The 25,302-nt window shown below is 39.4% G+C and overlaps 1 protein-coding gene across 1 annotated transcript in view; it reads left to right on the top strand.

The window, feature by feature from the left end:
• Positions 1-23,230, top strand: part of LOC140740547 (E3 ubiquitin-protein ligase MARCHF3-like) — a 90,313-nt gene extending 67,083 nt beyond the window's left edge. Inside the window, exons 2-5 of the mRNA XM_073069799.1 lie at positions 8,442-8,681; positions 12,699-12,903; positions 19,703-19,912; positions 20,730-23,230. Coding sequence (XP_072925900.1) covers positions 8,494-8,681; positions 12,699-12,903; positions 19,703-19,912; positions 20,730-20,888 — 762 coding nt within the window. The 5' untranslated portion in view covers positions 8,442-8,493 and the 3' untranslated portion in view covers positions 20,889-23,230. The remainder of the gene's footprint in view (positions 1-8,441; positions 8,682-12,698; positions 12,904-19,702; positions 19,913-20,729) is intronic.
• Positions 23,231-25,302: the final 2,072 nt, after the last annotated feature.

The raw sequence follows: 25,302 nt of genomic DNA, 5'->3' as shown, positions 1-25,302 counted from the left end.
CACGTTTCTACCACATTGTCCAAACTTCTGTAAACTGAGCTCTGCCTTCTCCAGATTTAAATTATGTTCTCAATTTCATATTAAGCAAGACCTAGCCTATGACTTGCATATATCACTCAATAAAGGGAATATTGACTTATCTTTTAGCCCTCTTTTCAATTTGCCAAGTATGGAACTTCTGTAAAGCTCATCGGATTTTTGGGAGTTTGTAACATTTCATGTGCCCCGTAGCCAGGAATTATTCCTCCCAATTGCCAGGTTTGGGTGCAAGACAAAGACCAATCTTTAAAATCCACATCATAATACCCCCCCCCCCCCAGTATGCCTTTCAATGAATGGCTCATATTTCCAATTCCAGTTGTTCATTGAGTAAATACACTGAACTGAATGGCACTGGAAGAGGCTTTTCAGTCTGTTATATCAGTAGGGTTCTTTGAAGGTCCACTATATCCATATATTTTCTTTCAAATATTCATTCCTTTCTCCTCTTAAAATTTATGAATTCTGCTTGTATTCTAAAATTATTTACTCTCTGACTTTTAAAGATTTGCACACTGCACATTTCTTTTTATATTTACTCCATAAATTGCTTTTTCTCTTTACATTATTTGCTAACATCTCTGTCAGAATTCCTTAAGTTTTCTCTGCTCTAATTAAATAAAATCAGTTTAACTAGACTTTCTATTTACCTCTGGCAAACATCATTTTCTTGAATGGTTTCTGTATCTGCTCTGTGCCTTTATTATCCATTCTGAAGTTAAACCTCCAAAACTACTTTCAGTATTCCACTGCAGCTAAATTACCGAGTGCTGTCAATTTGTTATTACCTTTTGCAACGTTCAAGCCAACAATACTAACTGGAGCAAGACTAGCCCAGTCATCTCCTTGAACTGCTCTGCCATCAGTAAGATTATTCATGAGCCACTGGGCCTCAACACCACTTTCTCACTCTCCTTAGACTGTACCATAGTTCAAATCTCTGTCAAATCTCCACTTCAAGTATAGTCATCTTCACATCTCTCTGGAGTGGAGGTTGCCAAGGAGTCATGACCCTTAGAGAAAACGTTCCTCTTCATGTTCATCTTAAATGAGCAAACCCTTGTTCAGAACTGTGTATTGTCTATTTAATATTCCACTAATATTTGAGTAATATTGTAAATATATTGTTTGTTTAAGCATTCTTTGTTTACATAATGCATTGCCAGATCTGTAAATGGCATACGTCAATCATGACACCATGTGATACATGAGCGCCTTACTTTAAAATAAAAACTTAACGTACGACTTATCTCCCAGCCTCTCTTCTTTTTTCTTTTAATTTTTATCTTTTGGAGTTACAAAACATAACAGTAGAGACAAAGAAGTTTGAAAATGAACCCAAGGCAACTACCTACCTGTTGAAGTACAGTGAGATGTTTGCATTTTTTTAAAGAAAGGCAGAAAACAGAAACATTCACAGCAAGTACCAGATGATAATAATCATTTAAAAAAAAGAACAGAAATGGCTGGGTGCATCAGAAAGATTGACATGTTTGATTACACAAAAGATAACTGGAATATGTATATTGAATGGATTGAACAGTATTTTAAAGGAAATGGAATAGAGAATGAGAAACTAGTGCCAGTTTTGCTGAATGCATCGTGTGGAAAAGTATACAGTTTGCTTAGGACATATATGTCAAACTCAAGGCCCGCGGGCCAAATCCAGCCCGCGGTGGAATTATCTTTGGCCCGCGAGATAATATCTAATTACTATTAAAGCTGGCCCCAGTAATCGAAGCGCCAATGGCGTATGATATGGCTAATGCTGAGTTTATTCAGGTACCAGGTTTTCAGGGATTTTAGTGTTTATTCGGCAGTCTTGCTTGGCAGTCTTCTTCATAAGAAACGGAATTTGTAAAGTGAAACACTTTGTAGTTATAGCAGAGACTGAGACACATGAGAGCAGGCTGAAAAAACGGAGGCAACGAAAGCTGATTTCGCACGCGTCCGACTGATCCGGCCCGCATGAAGCTGCATTTTGCTCAATCCGGCCCGTGACCTAAAATGAGTTTGACACCCCTGGCTTAGGAGTTTGATTAATCCAACCAAGCCACCTGACAGCTGAAATAAACTTTGTTGATATCGTCAAAGTAATGCAGGCACATTTAGAATCAAAACCATTGTTGACTGCCAAATGATTTGGGTTTTATATGTGGAATCAAAAGGAAGAGGGGTTCAATTCAGCAAACGTGGCTGAATTGAGGATGCTGTCTGAGCATTGTCAGCTTAATAATGCACTGAGAGATCATTTAGTTTGTGGAATCTGGCAAGAAAACATTCAAAAACGACTCCTAACTGAAGCATATCTTATATTTAAAAGAGCAGTTGAAATAGCTGTGTCAATAGAAACCTTGACAGAGATGTAATTAAGTTGCAGTCAGGAAAGAAAGTGAGCAGAAACAAATTTGGAGTATCTAGACGGAGGCCAGTCTGGGCAAATAGATTGTGTTACCGTTGTGCTAGGGATTCACATACACCAGAACAATACAGGTTCAAAGGTGAAGCTTGCAGAAAATGAAATAAACAGGACACATAAAGAGCATGTCAGACAGACAAAAACAAATGGGCAGCCCAGAGAATAGAAATAGATAAAAAGTCAAGATGCAGTTTCAGAAAGAATCCTAATCTGCATGCTATTGATGACAAATCTGATTATGATAGTGACACAGTGAGTAGCCTTGAGCCTTACAATGCAAAACTATCAATAAAGAACAATATGGCTTACACCAGAAATGAGCAGCAAATTAACTAAAATGGAATTTGACACTGGCTTGGCTGTTTCAGCTATTCCACAAAATGAGTTTGAATGGCATTTCAATACTAAACTGAAGCCTGCAGATATCCAACTAAGAACTTGTACTGGGGAAAACATAACTCCTGTGGGAATGACATTTTTTACATGTATGCCACATCCCCAGCAATAAAACCAAATGAACACAAATCAATAAAGGTACTAGATAACACCATAGCAGTGTTCAGGATGGCATTGGAATACTCAAACATATCAAGGGTAAGTAGTGTTAAATGAAAATGCTGCACCCAAGTTTTGCAAAGCCTTTCCAGTTCCTGGGAGCTTGGAGGCTGAAGGAATTCTTTCCAAGCTTGAGAGGAGCCCCTGGACAATGCCAGTGGTCCTAGTAGCCAAGAAGAATGGGTCCATCAAGATTTGTAATGATTTTAAGGTCACCATCAATCCAGTACTGAAAGTAGATCAATACTCTCCGCCCAGGATAGTTTATATTTGCAAACATTTCTGGAGGGCAACACTTCAGCAAAGTGGACATAGCTGAGACCTATCTACAAATGGATGTGGAAGAAGAGTCAAAAGTTTTCCTCATCTCAAACACTCATAAAGGTTTTTATCACTATAATGGGTGTATTTTTGGAGTAGCATCAGCACCTGCACTCGTGTCAGAAAGCTATCGACTAGGTGCTGCAAGACTGTCCAGGAACTCCGTGTTACCTGGAGATTGTTACTGGTAAGAATGTCGAGGAGCATTTCCAAAATCTCAAGACAGTGTCAAAATAATTTGAAGATTATAGGCTCAAAGCACAATGCAATGTGTGAATTCTATAGATGAAGTGTTGCTTACTGTGATCACGTAATCAAGATGACAAGAGTGTTACATAAGTGTGCTGAGAGAAAATTCAAGCAGTGGTGGATGCCCAAGGCCAAAGGACATGTCACAGCTATGGTCCTTTTTAGCACACAAAAATACAACTGCCGATGCTGTGGATCAAAGAATACGTACACAACGCTGGAAGAACTTGGCAGGTCAGGCAGCATCCGTGAGAAAAGAGTAGCCAACGTTTCGGGCTGAGACCCTTCATCAGGAAGACCTTCATCAATTCCTGATTCCTGAAATTCCTGCTGAGTTCTTCCAGCGTTGTGTACGTATTCTATGGTCCTTTTTAGGATTGTCAATTATTATAACAGTCCTGCCAAACCTGGTTACCGTGCTCCACCCCTTGAACTCATTATTACAGATCGGGAAGAAATGACAATGGACAAAACAGTGTAAGGTTGCTTTCAAAAAGGTAAAGGAAATGTTGATGTCAGACACTGTAGTCACACATTAGGATCCACGTCATCCGGTGAAGCTTGCTATGCACTTTTTGGGATGTCAACACCTCCAGACACCAGACTGTCAGAACCACTTCCTGTAGTCCCAGAGTCAACTCCTATAGCTACCAGAGAGGAGGCCCCAGAACCTGATGCTACCTCCACACTAGACCGGATAATTTTGAAAAAGCCGGTTATGCGTAAAAACGATAGGCATCCACACTATGCATTTTTGAAAATATCTCTATCCACCTTGAAACGGAGATTTTGGCTAATCTCCTCCTACTGGGCATGCGCAGGCCACATCTACCGAAAACAAGCAACATGTTTGGTGTTGAATCTCGCCGTAAAAGTGCGCGTTTGTGTAGTTACAGACTAGAAAAACTTAAAACAATGGACAGCTGTTGGCTCTCGCGCAAGAGAACTTAAAAGTAAAAAAAAAACACAAATACTGGAGCGAACGGAGGCAACGGAGGCAACATTCAAGGACAAATTGACTCAGCTGACGATGAACGTTGAAAAACTGACTAACTCTTGTTGCACTAATAAAGCACTTTGTTAAATGTATAAACATGTCTGCATCAGTGTTATCTTGTATTTCCATACAATGTTACATTATGCTGTTACACATCTATTGTCAGAGAAGTACTTGCATAAATAGGTAAACCACCTTCATACGAGCAAGGACAGAAAACAGGGCAAAATGAGTATACTTATTTATTCAGTAAGTTATGGGTCAAAGAATTTGGTGAGTACATTTCTAACTTTTTTGGCTTCAGTCCCGTTGCCATCTGTTCTGAAATTGTTAGGTTGCGTTCAAGAAAACAATGAAATAGCGCGCTGCCGTCTGACAGCATTTTCAGACGTCTCCAGTTACCCCGTCCACACTGATCTGCCCGAGCAGCGTTTTCAAAAATACCCACCCTGGAAAGTGTTTCTGAAAAGCTCCGGTTTCGGGGGACAAAAACACCATTTTAGTGTGGACGGAGGGTAAAAACGAAGAGAAAAAGCTTCGGTTACGGATTTATCTGGTGTAGTGTGGATGTAGCCTGAGATTGTTTCACAGCCCCAACTCTCACCTGCCAAGCAGAGTGATTCCCCTTGTCAGGAAAGATATCCCAAGATTCCCCACAGCAATTAAATCTTTAGGCCTGAATGGGACAACTTAAACTTTAATATGCTGCAAATGTCTCTTTGGTCATTGTATTATATAGTATACTATGTATATAGTAGTTAAGATGCAGTTTATATTGAGTTGGAGTTTATAGTTAAGCAGGAAAAAGTGTTGTGTATTTCATATTTTAGTAATATTTGAGTAGTATTGTAAATATGTTGATTAAGCGTTCTGTTGTTTACATAATGCATTGCCAGTTATATGTAAAAGTGCGTAAGTGGCAAACATCATGCCACCACATTAGACGTGCATGTCTCACTTGAAGTAAAAAACTTAATGTATACATGTTACCGCCCAGCTCTCTTGATTTTCTTTTAATTAGATTTTATGTTTTAGAGTTACAAAACATAACATTATGACAATCTTATTTCACATACCCTCACTGGAGGTTCTTCCTGTCATTCCCCCTCAGAATATTGTCTGTTACAACTTAAGACCATAAGATATAGGAGCAGAAATAGGCCATTCGGCCCATTGAGTCTGTTCCGCCATTTAATCATGGGCTGATCCAAATCCTCCGGTCATCTCCATTCCCCTGCTTTCTCTCCATACCCTTTGATGCCCTGGTTAATCAAGAACCTATCTCGCTGCCTTAAATGCACCCAATAACTTGGCCTCGAAAGCCATTTGTGGCAATAAATTCCACAGATTTACCACCCTCTGACTAAAGTAATTTCTCCACAACATATATATAAGAATACAGTGTCTTGCCCTACCCCTTGGTATTCATTTATTTGTCTATATTTATCTTGAAATATTCAAAACTCCATCTTCACAGCTTTTTGAGGTGGGCCAGTACCACAGCTAGTTGAGCTGTTTTCCCACAGCTCCAGAGGGCTAGCTTCAATCCTTTTCTCCAATGCTGTCTTTATGGAGTTTGCATGGACTCCCTGTGACTGCTTGGGTTTTGTCCAGTTTCTTATTGCATCCCAACATCATGCAAGACACTGGGCTAAATGGCTTGTAGGTAAGTGGGTAAAATATGAAAGGGGTGGGTGGTAGCAAATGAGACTGTGCAGAGCAATAAATGGGTCCGGTTAGGATGGGTGCGTTGCTTGATGTTTAGTGCAGAATTTTGAATTGTGTATTTTCTTTCCATTTAGAAAATAGTCTACCCTTTCAATTCTCCTACTAAAATGCATCACCATAAACATCCTGACACTGTACTCCAATCGGCCACTTCTTTGCCCATTCTCCTAACCTGCCTAACCTTCTAGAACCTCCCTACTTCCTCAAAACTACCTGCCCCTCCACCTATCTTCATATTGTCTGGAAGCTTTGCAGCAAAGTCATCAATTCTGTCATCCAAGTCATTGACATGTAATATAAAAAGAAGCAGTCCCAACATGTACCCCTGTGGAACACCTCTAGTCACCAGCAGCCAACCAGAAAAGGGCCCCTTTATTCCCACTCCTGCCAATCAGCCACTGCTTTATCCATGCTAGTATCTTCCCTGTAATACCATGGGCTCTTGTTAAACAGGTACATGTGCGGCACCTTGTCAAAGGCCTTTGAAAATCCATGTAAACAATATCCACTGACTCTTTGTTTCTCCTGTTGGTTATTTCCTCAAAGGATTCCAATAGATTTGTCAGGCAAGATTTTCCCTTGAGGGCCTATTTTATCAAGTGCCTCCAAGTACCCTGAAACTAAATCCTCAAGATCGGTTACTCCTGATCTCCCGTGTATCACAGGCATACCCTTACTTAAGCAATAAATATCTTCTCTTCGTTCCTCCCACTTTTTTCTGCAAGTTAGATTTGTTATGGTTTTGAGGAACAGCAGGCCATTCAGCTATTTAAATTTGCAATGCTTTTATTTATCTATTGAGATACAGCATGGAGTAGGCCCTTCCGGCCTTTGAGTCATGCTGTCCGGCAATCCCTCAATTTGATCTTCATTTAACCAATTAACCAATTAACCTACCAACTGGTGTCTTTTTGGACTGTGGGATCAAAGTTATGGCTGAATCTTCACTTCAGCATCATTTATCACCAGCTTCCACATAACCCTTGATTTCCATAAATGCCCATAAATCTATGGATCTCTGCTTTGAATGAGTATAACAACTGAGCTTTTATGTCCATCCAGTAAGGGGAGGCCCTCCACTGGTCAGGATCAACCATTGATGTCGCTTCCTTGAGGCCTACATCCATATGCAAGCCAGCCAAGGCAGTACAATATGGAGAGCAAGATGTTGCCAATGTAGCAGGCTTCCCCTCTCCTCCCAGCTGATGAGTCCAAAGGAATGGCATAAACCAAAACAGTTTGGCACCTGTGGCATCGCAGGAGTTGTCAGTCAGTGTTGAACTCAATAGAGGACTGCCTTAGGGACTCCAGCTCAGAGTTTACTTCCGAAGCCTACCCCATGAGTGGGCAAGGCAGCAGGGGTTTGAGATCAGAGTTTTCCTTCTCCTAGATAAGCTGCCAACCACAGCTGATGAGCCCCATCTGCCCGAAGCAACTGGGCTTAAGGTGCCAGTTTCCCACTTGTACCCCTTCTGTGTCAATAGAAATGGTTCTTTCAGGCTTAGTTGCTAAGCCACTTGTGGAGCTGAATTTGGTTGTCAGAGGCCAGTGGGAGCGATCCACTCTACCCCTCTGGCTATGACAAACTTGAGGAATCCTGGTGTGGGGAATTCTAAAGATTCACCCATTCCTGAATGAATTTTTTCTCCCTTAGCTCAGTTAGGAGTTCACTAAACTCTTTAGTCAGGGAAACATTATCCCTGGATCTTGTCTGCCAATCATTTAAGAATTTAGTAAGCTTCCATGAGATTCATCTAAGCTGTTTAAAAAAAAAACGCATTCCTAGTTTACTCTATCTCCCTTGCATGACAAATCCACCAACCATGGAACCATTCCAGAGGATCTTCATTGCATTCCCTTCAAGTACATCCCTTCTTAGATAGGGAGACTGAAACTACACAATATCTCAAGTGTGGTCGCAAAAATTCTACACTTTTGCAATAGAATGACAGATGAAACCTGAAACATTATCTATGTTTCAACCTGATACATTATCTCTTTATCTCTCTTGGCAGATGCTGCATTTCTTGTTGAGTAGTTTCAGAATTTAGTTCTTAATTTAAGATTTCATCTCCATGAAACAGTATGTCCTAGAGTTTAATAATTAAAATATATTTCCCCCCTTTTTTCCAGATGGAAATATGAATGTTTTTCACACTATCTGAGGGATTAATTACCTGTTACCATGACAACCAACCATCATACTCATCTGCCTGATGTCCTTCCAGACTGCACTGGCTTAGTTCCTTTGGTGAAAACGGTGGATGACTCTGCTGCTGCAGTGAATGGGCAGCCACAGTTCGTGATGCAGGTTTCTGCGAAAGACAGGCAGCTGCTGTCAACAACTGTGGTCAAAACGCTAAATACGCACGGGTACAAAGATGTTTTCAATTATTTTCAGCATTGCTAAAAGGAAGTAAAAATGCATTTTGACATAGAATAGTTTATTCCAGTGTGTATTCCTTATCTGTGTTATCGGATTAGACAGACTATGCCATTGACTTGTGGTGTAATTAATACAGTGCCTTGAAAAAGAATTCAGCCCTCACAACTATTTTCATATTTTACTGACCCACGTTCTAAATTTAAATAAATATCTAAGTAGAACTTTTTGAGCAAATCTGCAAAACATCGTGCAATATGGCAAATCAAAAGAAACATTCCAAAGCCTGTCAACGTTAACTGAAAAATTATAAACCAAAATTGTGAGTCTGCAGAAGTATTCATCCCCTTTGTAATTACTTTCTGAACTTTCTTCAGGTGTAACATACAGTATTATCTTACCGACACATCCAATTTATTGATGCAGAAAATTGGAGGATCACCTGTTTTCAATGAATTTGTGTAAGGTCCAACAATACGGTAGATTTTCAGCAGACCAAAGCAAAATGAAGACAAAAGAGCACTCAAGACAAGTCAGGGAAATTATAGCAGAGAAGCACAAGTCTGGGGAAGAGTATATGACCATCTCAAAAGCACTGAACATACCTCGGAGCTGGGTGCTCATCATGAAACCACAACCACACTGGTCAAGCCGCCACTCTAAACTTAGTTGCCAGAGAAGAATGGCACTTGTTAGACTACTGTGATGCCAACAGTCACTCTCAGTGGCTGCAACTGGAGATGAAGTTCATGGCTCCACAGTCTCTAAGGCTTTGAACAAAAAAAGGGATCAGACTCGATCCCATTTTCCTGCCTTTTCCCCATAACCTTTGATGTCCTAAATAATCAAGATTTTATCAACCTCCGCTTTAAATGTACTCATTGACTTGGCCCACACAGCCATCTGTAGCAATGAGATTCACCATCAGCTGGCTAAGGGAATTCCTCATCATTTCTGTTCTAACTCTACTGCCATCTATTCTGAGACTGTGCCCTTTCATCCTGGATTCACCCACTCTAGCAAACATCCTCTCCACACCCGCTGTATCTGGGCCTTTCAATATTCAATAGGTTTCAATGAAGTTCCCCCCACCCCCACCATCCTAAATTCCAGTGAGTACAGGCCCAGGGCTATCAAACACTCCTCATTTCCCTTTCATTCCCAGAATCATTTTCGTGAATCTCCTCTGGACCCTTTCCAATGCCAGCACATCTTTTCATGGGTAACATGCCCAACATGTCTCTCAATATGCCAAGTGAGGTCTGAGGGATGCTTTATAAAGCCTCAGCACTACATCCTTGCATTTATATTCTAGTCCTCTTGAAATGAATGCTAACATTGCATTTGCCTTCCTTACCACTGACGCAACCTGCAAGTTAACCTTTAGGGGGAATCTTGCACAAGGACTCCCAAGTCACTTTGCACTTCGGATTTTTGAATTTTCTCCCTGTTTAGAAATAGTCTACACCTTAATTCCTTCTACCAATGTGCATGACCATACATTTCCCTACACTATATTCCATCTGCCACTTTTTTTTGCTCATTCTCCCAATCAGTCCCAAGTCTTTCTGCAAGCACCCTGCTTCCTCAACACTAGCTGCCCGTCCACTTATCTTCGTTCCAGCAACAAGCTTGGCCACAAAGCCATCAATTCCAAATTATTGACATACAGTATAATGATTGTGAAAGGAGCTGTCTCAATACCAGCCCCTACAGTACAACTGTAGTCCCTAACTAGAAAAACCCTCTTTATTCCCACTCTTTGCCTCCTGCCAGTTAGCCAATCTTCTAACCATGCCAGTTTCCGTGGGCTCTTATTTTGCTAAGCAGCCTCATGTGTGGCACCTTGTCAAAGGCCTTCTGAAAATCTATGTAAGCAATATTAACTGACTCTCCTTTGTCTATGTTATTTCCCCAAAGAATTCCAGCAGATTTATCAGGCAAGATTTCCCATTAAGGAAACTATGCTGACTTAGGCCTATTTTATCATGTCCCTTCAAGTACCCCAAAACATCATCCTTAATAATGGACTGCAACATCCCCAAACCACTGAAGTCAAGCTAACTGGCCTATAATTTCCTTTCTTCTGCTCTCCTCCCTCCTTAAAGAATGGAGTGATATTGCAATTGTCTTTGGCTAGTGACTTCCACAATGACTTTCCACATAGTGACTTTGGAGCATAGAAGGTTGAGGGGGGGACTTGATAGAAGTATTTAAAATTATGAGGGGAATAGAATTGACGTGGATAGGCTTTTTCCATTGAGAGTAGGGGAGATTCAAATAAGAGGACATGAGTTGAGAATTAAGGGGCAAAAGTTTAGGGGTAACACGAGAGGGAACTTCTTTACTCAGAGAGTGATAGCTGTGTGGAACGAGCTTCCAGTAGAAGTGGTAGAGGCAGGTTCAATTTTGTCATTTAAAAAAAAATTGGATAGGTATATGGACAGGAAAGGAATGGAGGGTTATGGGCTGAGTGCAGGTAGGTGGGACTAGGTGAGAGTAAGCGTTCGGCACAGACTAGAAGGGCCGAGATGGCCTGTTTCTTTGCTGTAATTGTTATATGATTATATGAAGACTGATGCAAAATACTTGTTCACCTTCTATTTCTTTGTCCCCCATTACTACCTCCCCAACTTCATTTTCCAGCAGCCTGATATCCACCTTCAGCTTTTTTTTTAATTTTATCTGAGAAATTATCTGAGAAAACTTTTGGTATCCTCTTTTATATTATTGGGTAGCTTGCTTTCATAGAACAGAATAGCACAGCACCAGGCCATTCCGCCCATGGTGCTGTGCTAAACCAAAAATACCCAAATTCTAATCCCTCCATCTTCCTTGCATCCATCCAAAGCCTGTAATGTATTTGCCTCTACCACCATACCAGGCATCCACAACTTTGAGTTTAAAAAAAACTTAACCCTCACATCCCCCTGAACCCACCCCTCTCACCTTCAATGCATGCCCTCTGGTATTAGACATTTCAACCCTGGGAAACAGATACTGTATTCTCTGTCCACTCTGTCTATGCCATTCATAATCTATCAGATCTCCCCTCAGCCTCTGACGCCCCAGAGAAAACCATAGCACATGCCCTCTAAGCTAGTCAGCATCCTGGTAAACCTCTTTTGTGCCCTCTCCAAAGCTTCAAAATCCTTCCTATAGTGGGGTGACCAGAACTGTATGCAATACTCCAGAATTTTATAAAGTTGCAGCGTGACGTCCTGACTTTGGAACTCAGTGCCTCAACAAATAAAAGCAAGCATTCCATAAGCCTCCTTACCCACCTTATCGACCTGTGTAGCCATTTTCAAGGAACTATGAACTTGGATCCCAAGGTCTCTCTGCTCAGCAACACTATTAAGAATCTTGCCCTTAACACAGTACTGTCTCCTTCTGAGGTGCAACACCTCATATTTATCTGGGCTAAACTCCATCTGTCATTTCTCTGCCCATATCTGCCACTGATCTATGTTGTGCTGTATTCTTTGCCAGTCTTCTAGACCATCTACAAATCCACCAATCTTGATATCATCCACAAATTCACTAACTCACCCATCTACATTTTCATCCAGGTCATTTGTATACTTCACAAACAGTAGAGGTCCCAGCACAGATCCCTGGGGTACTCCACTAATTACAGGCTTCCAGCTCGAATATGTTTTAACCACTATATTTATTGCTTATGCAAGCTTGTCCTATAGCAGTGGTATATTGTGCAGTGCCTATATTCCAATCCATTCCCTCTGCAAATTTGCCATGCTGCAAGCTGGATTTGGAAGCAACATTATAGAGTGTGATTTCAGACCCCATAAACTCTGCTATTTATTTATTTGTTGAAATAATTTTTTTAAAAATCATTATTATTTAATTAATAAATCTTTGAAGGTGTCGTGAGAACTGCTGTATATTCTTAACATGACTGTGAAGGCTTATTCGACCAATCCTGTTATTGTAGCTCCATTGTATTTTAGCTTCAGACATTGACGATGAACCGATTTCCTTTGCAGTGCATTCAATGACCGGCCTATGTGTAGGATCTGTCATGAAGGCAGCAATCAGGAAGATCTACTCTCTCCTTGTGAGTGTACTGGGACTCTAGGAACTATTCATAGGAGTTGCTTAGAACACTGGCTTTCTTCTTCAAACACCAATTACTGTGAACTCTGCCACTTCAAGTTTTCAGTGGAACAAAAACCTCGACCATTAATAGAGGTCTGTATTTCATTTATGTTCAAAGGAATCATTGTGCAGCAATTGGTTTACAAAATTTATTTTTTAAAACAAAAAATGTGGTGGAGGTTAACTGAGGGAACCTTTAGTTCCAACTGCATGAACTGCTATCTATAGAGTCACTTATAAAGAAAAGCTTTTCATCTTGAGCTGAGGTCCATCTTTGGAAAGATGTGTTTATTGGGTAATCCGTGCTTTATTTGAAATGGAGCATGCTTCCATTGAGTATTAATAGCCTTTGAAATTGTTACACGTTACACTTATTAGTTTCAATATAATTATGGAGAAGGATAGGACTGGACCCAGGGTTCAGATTTTTGATTGGAGAAAGGCTAACTTTGAGGAGATGCAAAAGGATTTGGAAGGAGTGGATCGGGACAATTTATTTTATGGCAAGGATGTAATAGAGAAATGGAGGTCATTTAAAGGTGAAATTTTGAGTGTACAGAATCTTTATGTTCCTGCTAGGTTGAAAGGAAAGGTTAGAAGTTTGAGAAGAGCCATGGTTTTCAAGAGATATTGGAAACTTGATTAGGAAAAAGAGAGATATCTACAATAAATATAGGCAGCATGGACTAAATGAGGTGCTCAAGGAATATAAAGAATGTAAGAAGAATCTTAAGAAAGAAATTAGAAAAGCTAAAAGAAGATACGAGGTTGCTTTGGTAAGTAAGGTGAAAATAAATCCGAAGGGTTTCTACAGTTATATTAATAGCAAAAGGATAGTCAGGGATAAAATTGGTCCCTTAGAGAATCAGAGTGGGCAGCTATGTGTGGAGCCGAAAGAGATGGGGGAGATTTTGAACAATTTCTTTTCTTCGGTATTCACTAAGGAGAAGGATATTGAATTGTGTAAGGTAAGGGAAACAAGTAAGGAAGTTATGGAAACTATGACGATTAAAGAGGAGGAAGTACTGACGCTTTTAAGGAACATTGAAGTGGATAAATCTCCGGATCCTGACAGGATATTCCCTAGGACCTTGAGGGAAGTTAGTGTGAAAATAGCAGGGGCTCTGACAGAAGTATTTCAAACATCATTAAAAACAGGGATGGTGCCGGAGGATTGGCGTATTGCTCATGTGGTTCCATTGTTTAAAAAGGGTTCTAAGAGTAAACCTAGCAATTATAGGCCTGTCAGTTTGATGTCAGTGGTGGGTAAATTAATGGAAAGTATTCTTAGAGATAGTATATATAATTATCTGGATAGATGGGGTCTGATTAGGAACAGTCAACATGGATTTGTGCATGGAAGGTCATGTTTGACAAATCTTATTGAATTTTTTGAAGAGGTTACAAGGAAAGTTGACGAGGGTAAAGCAGTGGATGTTGTCTATATGGACTTCAGTAAGGCCTTTGACAAGGTTCCACACGGAAGGTTAGTTAGGAAGGTTCAATCGTTAGGTATTAATATTTAAGTAGTAAAATGGATTCAACAGTGGCTGGATGGGAGATGCCAGAGAGTAGTGGTGGATAACTGTTTGTCAGGTTGGAGGCTGGTGACTAGTGGTGTGCCTCAGGGATCTATACTGGGTCCAGTGTTGTTTGTCATATACATTAATGATCTGGATGATGGGGTGGTAAATTGGATTAGTAAGTATGCAGATGATACTAAGGTAGGTGGCGTTGTGGATAATGAAGTAGGTTTTCAAAGCTTGCAGAGAGATTTAGGCCAGTTAGAAGAGTGGGCTGAACGATGGCAGATGGAGTTTAATGCTGATAAGTGTGAGGTGCTACATTTTGGTAGGAATAATCAAAATAGGACATACATGGTAAATGGTAGGCCATTGAAGAATGCAGTAGAACAAGAGTGATCTAGGAGTAATGGTGCATAGTTCCCTGAAGGTGGAATCTCATGTGGATAGTGTGGTGAAGAAAGCTTTTGGTATGTTGGCCTATATAAATCAGAGCATTGAGTATAGGAGTTGGGATATAATGTTAAAATTGTACAAGGCCGAATTTGGAGTATTGTGTACAGTTCTGGTCACCGAATTATAGGACAGATGTCAATAAAATAGAGAGGGTACAGAGAAGATTTACTAGAATGTTACCTGAGTTTCAGCACCTAAGTTACAGGGAAAGGTTGAACAAGTTAGGTCTTTATTCTTTGGAGCGTAGAAGGTTGAGGGGGGCTTGATAGGGCTATTTATAATTATGAGGGGGATAGATAGAGTTGACATGGATAGGCTTTTTCCATTGAGAGTAGGAGAGATTCAAACAAGAGGACATGAGTTGAGAGGGGGCAAAAGTTTAGGGGTAACATGAGGGAATTTCTTTACTCAGAGAGTGGTAGCTGTGTGGAACGAGCTTCCAGTAGAAGTGGTAGAGGCAGGTTCGGTATTGTCATTTAAAGTAAAATTGGATAGGTATATGGACAGGAAAGGAATGGAGGGTTATGGGCTGAGGGCAGGTCGGTGGGACTAGGTGAGAGTAAGTGTTCGGCATGGACTAGAAGGGCCAAGATGGCCTGTTTCCATGCTGTAATTGTTATATGGTTATTTATATTGACATCAAGATGCTTTCTCATCTAAAGTTACTTCTTTCTTGTTTCCCCAAAATTTAACACTTACTACCTGTGATTTTACATATATGTATTCTCTAGTTCCATATTTTTAACTGAATCATTTCTTCCTGTTCTTGCCATTTTTTTCAGATATGGTTCTCTGCCAGTATCAGTTATGCTATGGGATTGTACAAGGTGTTAAGGAGAATCCTCTGATGAATATTTTGCATTATAGTCTTAAACCTCTCTCCTTTTCACATAATTTTTGTTGGGTATATACTTATGCAAATTTATAATCATAAAATATTTATAAACAGGGCTTGGCTTTCCTGGTTGGAAATGGGTAAAGCATTTCAATATTATAATCATAAAATATTTATAAACAGGTCTTGGCTTTCCTGGTTGGAAATGGGTAAAGCATTTCAATATTATAATCATAAAATATTTATAAACAGGTCTTGGCTTTCCTGGTTGGAAATGGGTAAAGCATTTCAATAATATAATCATAAAATATTTATAAACAGGTCTTGGCTTTCCTGGTTGGGAATGGGTAAAGCATTTCAATAATATAATCATAAAATATTTATAAACAGGTCTTGGCTTTCCTGGTTGGAAATGGGTAAAGCATTTCAATAATGTGAAGAAGAAAAGCATTTTGTTAATCATCTTGGAAGGAGAAATGTGAAACCAAAGATGAAATATTTTGAAATCAGTTTGGAAGGTCTTGATCCAAATGTACACAATTCTTGTCTGAGTTGTCCTGTGACCCAATCCAATTGCCTTCAGAGAGTTTTTGGGCAACTTCCAGGGCTAACGGGAATAGTGTTCCACAGTCTTACACAAAAAAGAATCTTAGTCTTTTAATATTACTTCATTATTCATTACAAAATAATGCTACCATTTTATTACTTCATACCCATAATCTGCTAACTTCTCTGGATTGTTTATGGGATACCCATGTGATTATTATTTTGCCGCACAGCAACACTGCCACCTCACATCTTCAATGATGCTGGTTCATTCCTGATTAGAGCTGCTGTCTGTGTGACATTTTGACATCTCTGTGACTGCAGTGGATTTCTTCTTAGATTTCAAATATGTACTTGGGGTGAATTGATTGTAAATTGCCCTTAGAGTAGGTAATGGCAAAAAGAATCCATGAAGAATTCGGGGGAGTATGTATGAGAGAGAATGAGATACAAGGGTGCAGAAAATGATGAGAGGGATAATGGTTTTAATGGGATTATCCACTGGAAGCTGGCATGATCATAAATTGGTGAAAGGCTCCTGTGTGTCATAGGGAATATCAATTTTAAAGGTGGCAATGCTCAATTTTTTCCTCTTTATTTTGCTTTTCTCGTTTTTCTAAATGAACTTTAAGCATTAGGGAAGCTACAAATTCTAATCACAGAAAAGGAACTGTATTAGCACTTGGGGTTAAAATGAAAACTGTATATGTAAAACTTAGTATGTAAAGTGTACTTTGCTTAGTGTCTGTATTCCAAAAGAGTATTCTGATTTAATTAATGTAAATGTCTGGCTGCTCCATTTGGTGATGCTAATGTTGCCTGGTGTGAATTGATAAACTATTTCTAATATCAGGAGCAAATACAATAGAGGCAGACACAAGACTAGAAGTAGTTTATATCTAATTCTTACAGATGCATGATGGCAAGTTCTCTTTTGACTGAGTCTCAACTTACAAGTGAACTGAAGGAAGGAATTGATCACAAGATAATACCAGTAAATTGTGAAAGTGTTCTGGATACTTGCGGCAGTTTTCTGCAGGTTTCATGTTAAAAAGTTTTACATTTTGCATGTGGAGTGACAACATTTGCAGTGAATACAAGTTGAGGCAAATGTGGAGCTCTACTTAGACCTTTACTTAAAGATGAACTTCGCAGTAAATTGTGCAGGGTTCAATATGGACTGAATGCATTTCCATATGCTGTAGGAAGTTGTAAGTCTATTGCTTAAAGACCACACAGGAAAAATTAAGCTTGGATTGTTGTAGGCTTGCGTAATGACATGTCATAGTTAAATGCTGCTCATTATTGATGGATTGGGGTAGCGATGTTTCTGTGTCGGGTTTTTTGGTTTCCCACTACCAACTAGATCTTTCTGTTATATGGAAATTTTTTACCTTTATGATAGCATTAAATTTTTGAACTAATTGCAAGTAATTGGCTGAATAGTTAACTCTTCATTACAGCTCTACCTGGTAATGGCTGCGCTCATTTAGACCTTTGAAGCCCTGAGTTTCATGCCACGGATATCCGCGGCAGAAGCAAAAGCAGATTTATTATCACTGATATATGGTGCGAAATGTGTTGGTTCTGTAGCAGCAGCACAGTACCAGACAGAAATAAATAGTTCCATCGAGGAATAGTGAAGTAGTATTCATGGGTAGTGGAGGGGAAGAAGCTGTTCCTAAAATGCCGAGTGTGGGTCTTCAGGCTTTTGTACTTGGATTTAGTCACAACAAAACAAAAATGCAGAGAGAAGGTGGGAACTAGTCTTAGACAATGAGAGGTTTGAGGGAAAAGCGATATCTATGGAAAGGCACAAAAAACATGCGGTTGTTGTAATTGGATCTGTTCCTGTGTTCTCCAACTCAACATTTATAACAAAAGGCCACATGGCCCAACATTTTAATGCCAGTTGAAAACATTACCCAGCACAATCCCATCTTCCATCATTAGGTCTATATCCAGCACATTATGCTTATCCAAGTTCTTTTTAAATTGAGGTCAGATTTATTTATCACATGTGCATACATTGCAACAAACTCTGCTTTGTTTGCATTAACCACCAGCACATCCAAGGAAGTGTTGGAACCAACCTGCAAGTGTCACCACGTATTCTGGTGCCAACATACCATGCCCACAATTTTCCACAGAACACCACTAGCAGCAACTGAAACAAAAATGAAACAAGACAGCAAAATGAAAAAAAAAATTCTACAAATGCTGATTATCCAGGGTAGCATGCACAAAATTCTGGAGGAACTCATCACAGCAGGCTGTATCTATGGACAGGAATAAAGAGCTGGCGCTTTGGGTCAAGACCCTTTCTGAGGTCCTGATTAAGGATCTTGGCCCAAAATGTTGGCTCTTTATTCTTCCCCATAGATCCTGCCTATCTGCTGAGGTCATCCAGCAAATTGTGTCTGTAACAACAAAACAAGCCCCTTTCCTGTCCCACCCACTCACACAACCAGACAGGCCTCCAAACCCAGGACAGGCTGCTTCCAGGCCTACAGTCCTCATTCTCAGACTTGCAGAGGTCCGACCTCCAACTTTGACTTCATCCCAGAATGCTGATCAAGGGTTTGACCTTCTGAACTCTCAAAAACCTCCAACACCAATGACCCTGGTCTTCATGACTCTTTCAGGCCCTTATGACTCCATCAAGGCTCTGCCTCTGGCCTTCAACCTTCAGGCTTCTACCTCTGGACTCATTCTCTAGGGTTCAACCTTCAGCTTTGCCTACCAGACTTCACTGGGTTTGACCTTTGGGCCTCTACTTCTGGACTTGTATGGACTTTGACATTCTAACTCGCACAGACTTCCAACCACGGTGACGTGGGGTGGTCCCAACCTTTGTGACTCCCATACGTACTTGGGACCTGGACATCCAACCTGAATTCAACCCCATTTTCCTGCTTTTCTGCCCAGCTGCCCAATCCATCACATTCCTCCTCACTGTCTAGCACAGCCAATTTTCTGTATCATCTGCAAACTTCTTAATTTTTGTCCCTATATTTAAGTCCAAATATTTACTACAACAGCAAGGGGCCCATACTGAGACCCATGCAGCCCAACAGGAAACTGTTTTTCAGGTGCAAAGGCACCTGTCAGATGTTCCATTTACCTTCAAAAGGGACTATAGATAAATGTTCTCTCAGTAATGTAAGGATTAAAAGTAGTGCTTTTGTTGATTAGGGTGAAGATTCAGCAGTTCCCAGTATGGATTTGGTAAGAGTTTAGAATTTTTTTTAAATGTAAAGATTTAGCCTGAATTCTTCTGTATAGAAAATGTTTCAAATGCTTGTTTTCCATGGGAAATCCATTTAAATGAAATCACAGATACAGCGAGCCAAATATCTGCTTAAAATCAAGAATGAAAATAAGCCATGTTACATATTTACAAAAAAAAATTGTACAGTTAAAATTGAGATGTTGCGCAGTGAGAATTCGACTTTGACCATTTTTGTTTGAAGGAATGTGAAGAACTTCACTAAGTCACAACGTGTTTTTGTTTCTTTTTCGTCCAATACAGTGGCTGAGAAATCCGGGCCCACAACACGAGAAGCGGACCTTGTTCGGAGACATGGTGTGCTTTCTGTTTATAACCCCTCTGGCCACAATCTCGGGCTGGTTATGTTTACGAGGCGCAGTTGACCATCTACACTTCAGCAGCCGCTTGGAAGCGATTGGACTCATTGCCTTAACTGTTGCACTCTTTACTATTTATCTCTTTTGGACACTAGTGAGTATAATTTATCTCTTACTCATAATATACTAATCATAATTTCACTCTGATATGGCAGAGATATTGTCAGCCATTATATTCATTAATTAAACATGTAGAGCAGCTCTCTAATAAATGAAATGACTTATCCACATATTTTCCTTGAGTCTGCCCCTAATTTGTTGCAGTTAGTGCATGTAAACAAGTAGCTCTTGTTCAGTAGTAATTTTAATCAGTGTTCATATCTACTGATTAACTACTTGTATTTGTCTCTGATATTTAAGTTGGGTTGACAAGAACTAGAGGTCATAGGTTAAGGGTGAAAGGTGAAATGTTTAAGGGGAACTTCACTGAGATGGGTGGTGAGAGCGTGGAACAAGCTGCCAGCATAAGTGGTAGGCTTAGGTTCAATTTCTACATTCAAGAGAAGTTTAGATAAATACATGGATAGGTGTGTGGAGGGCTATGGTTCAGATGCTGGTTGATGGGACTAGGCAGAATAATGGTTCAGCGTGGACTAAATGCACATTGGAGCCTTTTTCTGTGCTGTAGTTTTCTATGACTCTACAAGATATTCTGCACTTCCTCTCTGAGTTCCATCTATGTCTCAATCCAGTGATTTCATCATTACGAACGGAAACGTTTGAGTGTTTAATTAAGAACATAAATTTTCCAACGACCCTAATGGGATCTGAACTCATGCCCGTGGAGGGCTAGTTACATAATGTGGGATGGCAGCAGGGCAGTTCTCTGTTCTGGGTTAGCAATGGTTTCCCTGTTGTTGAGCTGTGAAAATATGGGGATAATTTGCTAACTGAGTTTTCTTTTGAATCAGGTTTCATTCCGTTACCACTGCCGGTTGTATAATGAGTGGCGTCGAACTAATCAAAGAGTAATATTGCTTATCCCAAAGACATCAGATGCATCATCTACTCAACAATTGCTTCTTGGTCAGCATCCAGTAAAAAGGAACTCAAAAGAGACAATTGTGTAACCTTATCCAATGTCACAATTCTGGATTTAAAATTGAGTTTTAACCATATAGTCATTTAGGATGTAACCTTTCTTCAGAATATAGCCTAACTTCTGTGTTTTATCATTTTATCATTGTAAATATGAAAAAATAATTTTGTTCATGTGAAGTGGAACACAAGTGCAACAGTTTCTAGGTCAAATCACATAATTGCAGTTATTTTACAGGAAAAGACAGCCATGCATTAGGCTTGTGCTATGGAAGCATTTTCTGTGCTGCAAGATGTTATTTCACATTTCCGAAACCCACAAGTCCTTGAGCATCCTCACCTCAACTAAGTTTTAATAATGGGTAGCCATTTAATACTAAAATGAGGAAAAAATTCTCAATTAGTGTTGGCGAATCTGAAATTCTTTTCTCTCGAGGGGTGTCGAGGCTGTTATTTTCATTTAAAATAGCTGTCAATGTCTTTCTGAATGCTAAGGGAAAATTGAGTGACATGGATCCAGTGCAAGAAAACGTTATTAAGGAGATGATCAGCCACAATCTTCATGATTCTTCGACTGGGTGGGGGGGGGGGGGGGGGGGGGGGAAGATCCCTTCTTACTACCTTCTCCCCCCCCCACCTCTAAACTGAGACCAGCTGTTGTAACTTCACAGGTGACCTTCACACCCAGCCCAGGACTTAGCCGTGCATAGTGTACTGCCATTGTGCAGCTCTGAAGCCATGGTCTCACACTACAGTATTTAAACTGTGGGTCCACAACCAAAACTTTCACTGCCATATTGCACGGTGATGATTTAATGCTGAAACTTTTTAATAACTTATGAAATACAGGTGACTTACCAAAAAAAAGTGTAATCTTTGTCACAACTATGAACATAAATTTCACCAAGAATGAATTGGTGGTAAATATTAAATATTTATTTGCTACATTAAAATGAAAGTTCTTAATTGGATTCTTTTTATTCTCATTGATCTTTATACTTGATTTTGCTGTGAATTTGATGTCATATTCCAGAAGTTGTAACTTTACTCTAATTTTTTTCTATAAAAGATTTGGAAATGTTTTCTGAACATAGAATCTTGCTGTCCAATTTAAATTTAAATTGAGTAAATTTGTTTAAACGTGCTGTTCACAGTATCACCATGAATTAGACATTTAAGTAATTTCTTTAATCCTGACCTTCAGTTAGCAACTGCATTCCCTTTTAGTTTGCTTACTAAATGTTTAGCTGATGTAATAATTTTAATGTTGGAAATTTATTTTATGTACATACACACAAATGGTGAAGATCTCAGAACTGATGTTCCTAATTAGTTCAAAAATTCTGATAAACCTTGTGTTGGTTCCTATTATATGTGTAATTATACTGAAATGCAATTTTTCTTAGTATTTATTCTACTACTACAAAATTAACCCAAATGCATTTGGTTTAGCATAAGCTCCCCTGTTATGCCTTTGTGCTTATACATCATTCATTATTTTATCCATGTAACTAATTCAGTGTTCAGTTTTTTTCCCACTAGAGGTATGTCATTTTTAAAAGAGCATCATAGCCTGAACTGAAAGCAGATTTTCATAGTTTGAGATAAAAATTGGTAGATATTGGTACTCAATTTCCAAATTTGTGAACTTCACAATTACTTTATGGAATGATGAATTGTCCATAATCAAAGTAATAAAAAGGTGGAACAAACATTCAGGACAGGTAGTTCAGACACATTGATTTCACATTATATCTAATTAATTGTCTACCTACAAGTAGCTAAATTTGATACCTACCTAATATAGAGATTAAAAGTTAAATTTGCAAAACAAGGGATAACAGCAAGAAGGAAAGGAGTTAATTTCCCTTGTAAGTACAAGTGTTGACTCGCAACACTGAACTGCTACCTCCAGGAAAGTATTAGTAAAAAAAAGTGATACTCTTAAATCAGATAAGAGTTTAAGAATATTTCCACTTTAATGTTTTAAAATAAACACTGTTTTGGGGTGCTAAGGTGGAGGAGGTGAAGAGGAAGAACAGAACTTTCACGGTAATTTTCCAAAAGTGTGGATCAAACATATGGTCATAACTTAAATACCTGTATACCCTTGAATGAAGTTGTTGTGGAGAAAACTAGTTTTCTCTTTCCTTGTGGTTTACTTGTACAAATGTAATATTATATCTTTTTATTAACCAGAAATTAAAATTAAGTATAATTTGTATTAATCATCAAGAGTCATCAGAAAACAGGAAGCAATTTATTGTTTGGAACAATATTTGTTGGAACCATTGAATGAGAAGACCATGAGATATTACAATATTTACAAAATAAAGAGCATGAGGAATTGTTTACTCTTGCTCATCTTGATGAACTGCATCAGCCCTGAAATGTTAACTGTCTCTTTTCACAAGTTTTTTCAGAATTGTTTTTGCTGTCATGCAAAAGGTTAACCCTTTTGTTTTCTTTTAAATGATATTGCCCCACCCATGCCAGTGTTATCACACAGCCTCATGTGATAAGGTGCCGGAAGTTTCCTGATCAATTTCTGGAAGTTCAAATCCACTGTGTCTATTCATCTATTACCTTACTGGATCCTCAAGAGAAAAACTAAGATATTTGTCAAGATTTCCTTTTCATAAGACCACATTGATTAAGATTGACTGCCTTAATTGTCTAAATGTCTCCTTGTTTAGTTCCTTAACACTGATTCCAGCATTTTCCCAATGATATGTTTGACTTACAGTTCTAAATACAAGTTTTCCAACAAATACCCAGATTTAAAGGTGGCCCAGAATTTAAGAATTCAGTCACGTTAATGTATTCTTTTAATGTTAAACCTTCAGTGGGAGGAATCAGATGCAATTTAAATCCTGAAGTCAAGTGCTGCAAAATTTGCATATGAAATAAATTGCAATGAGTATCTTTAGTATCTAAAATGCATTTTAGTTTTATGCAACCATTCCCAGAGCTCCCACCGACTTTCCTTGTCTTTAGATGAATGTTCATCACACTCTTTCAAATAAATGGCCCTGTTCCATTTATGCTAGCTTGAAGTTGAAGGGTCAGTAACAAATTATTACCAGCAGTTAAGTGACCATGCCCCTGCACTCTACCCCTCAAGATGCTGGTATGCCCCATAATTCCACTTTGTAGTGCAGGGGCAGTATATTGCAACATGACCTGTGCTTTTATTGAACCTGCATCTATTACATCAACAATGCGTTGTAGGTTATTTCTGATTGCCCTATCTTGCTAATGGAAGATTTGTATTAAAATGATTTTAGATGTATTTTCCCCTTTCCATCCCTGGATTCATGGAACAACTGCTGCAGCAGCAGCTTCTCACTAGATACTTCCTACTGCAGCACCTGTCCCCTTCAATTACTGCAGTAATTCTTAGACTGTAACTACGGAAGTGGTCCTGTGATTTCTGGGTGGGGGGTTTTACTAATGTTCTTTTTGTCTCTTCTCCCTTTACCAAACAGTTCACCCTACATTCTTTATTCTCTCCTATCTTCCACGCTTTCTGATCAGCCATTTCTCATCTCCATTTGTGCCAGAATGTTATTGCAGGTAACTTTTCCAATTCTGACAAAAAGTCAGTCTAAAAATGTTTTTCTTTATACACTCTTTTTCTCGGTAATTCTGCTGTAGCTTCTCTCGGACTATTCATTACCACCTTAAGAATTCCTTTTAGATCTGCCTCTGAACTCCCTCTCTCGTCCACTTACTGCCTTTCTTTGATGCAATTCGAAAATAATCAGGTTCTATGTACCAACTCTACCTCACCAGCATGTTCTTTAGGTGTCACTAGTTGCCACATAATTTGTATTAAATACGCTCATTAGTTTTCTGTATTTGACAACCTACCATTCCACCACGCCAAGTTGTCAAAAATGCACCATATCCCCTTTGGCACTCACTAATTTATCTGGATGCATCATATCCTGGAATGGTATCTGCTCTGCCCATGGACACAGCTGAGCACGGAGAAACCAGCCTCCACTTCCCAGGCTCTGTCTCTCTGTCTACACTCGCTGCCTCAGCAAAACTGTTAGAATGATTAAAGACCCCACCCACAGCAGACATTCACCCCTATCTATCAGGCAGAAGATGTATGTACCACCAGGCTCACAGAAAGCTTTTATCCTGCTGATATAAGAACTAAATAGCCCCGGCTCTTGAATTTACAGTCTACCTCATTATGGTGTCGCATCTTATTGTTTGAATGCACTGCACTTTCTGTAACAGTTTTCCCTTGTGCACTGGTGTAATGAAAAGATGGATGTACGTAAGTACATGAAACAATAGTAATCCAATTTCTATATTGGGAACAATCTCCACACCCACAGTAATTGAATTGAACAGGTTTGTGGTTCCATGAAAAGGTTAAGAGTGCGGCCGTGAGGCATGCGGGGATCTGAACTTGATACGGGTGCGTTA

The sequence above is a fragment of the Hemitrygon akajei genome, chromosome 2, assembly GCF_048418815.1.
Source record: "Hemitrygon akajei chromosome 2, sHemAka1.3, whole genome shotgun sequence".
NCBI lineage: Eukaryota > Metazoa > Chordata > Chondrichthyes > Myliobatiformes > Dasyatidae > Hemitrygon > Hemitrygon akajei.
Note: the sequence above shows the minus strand (reverse complement) of the source record. Positions and strands in the feature narration are given on the sequence as shown.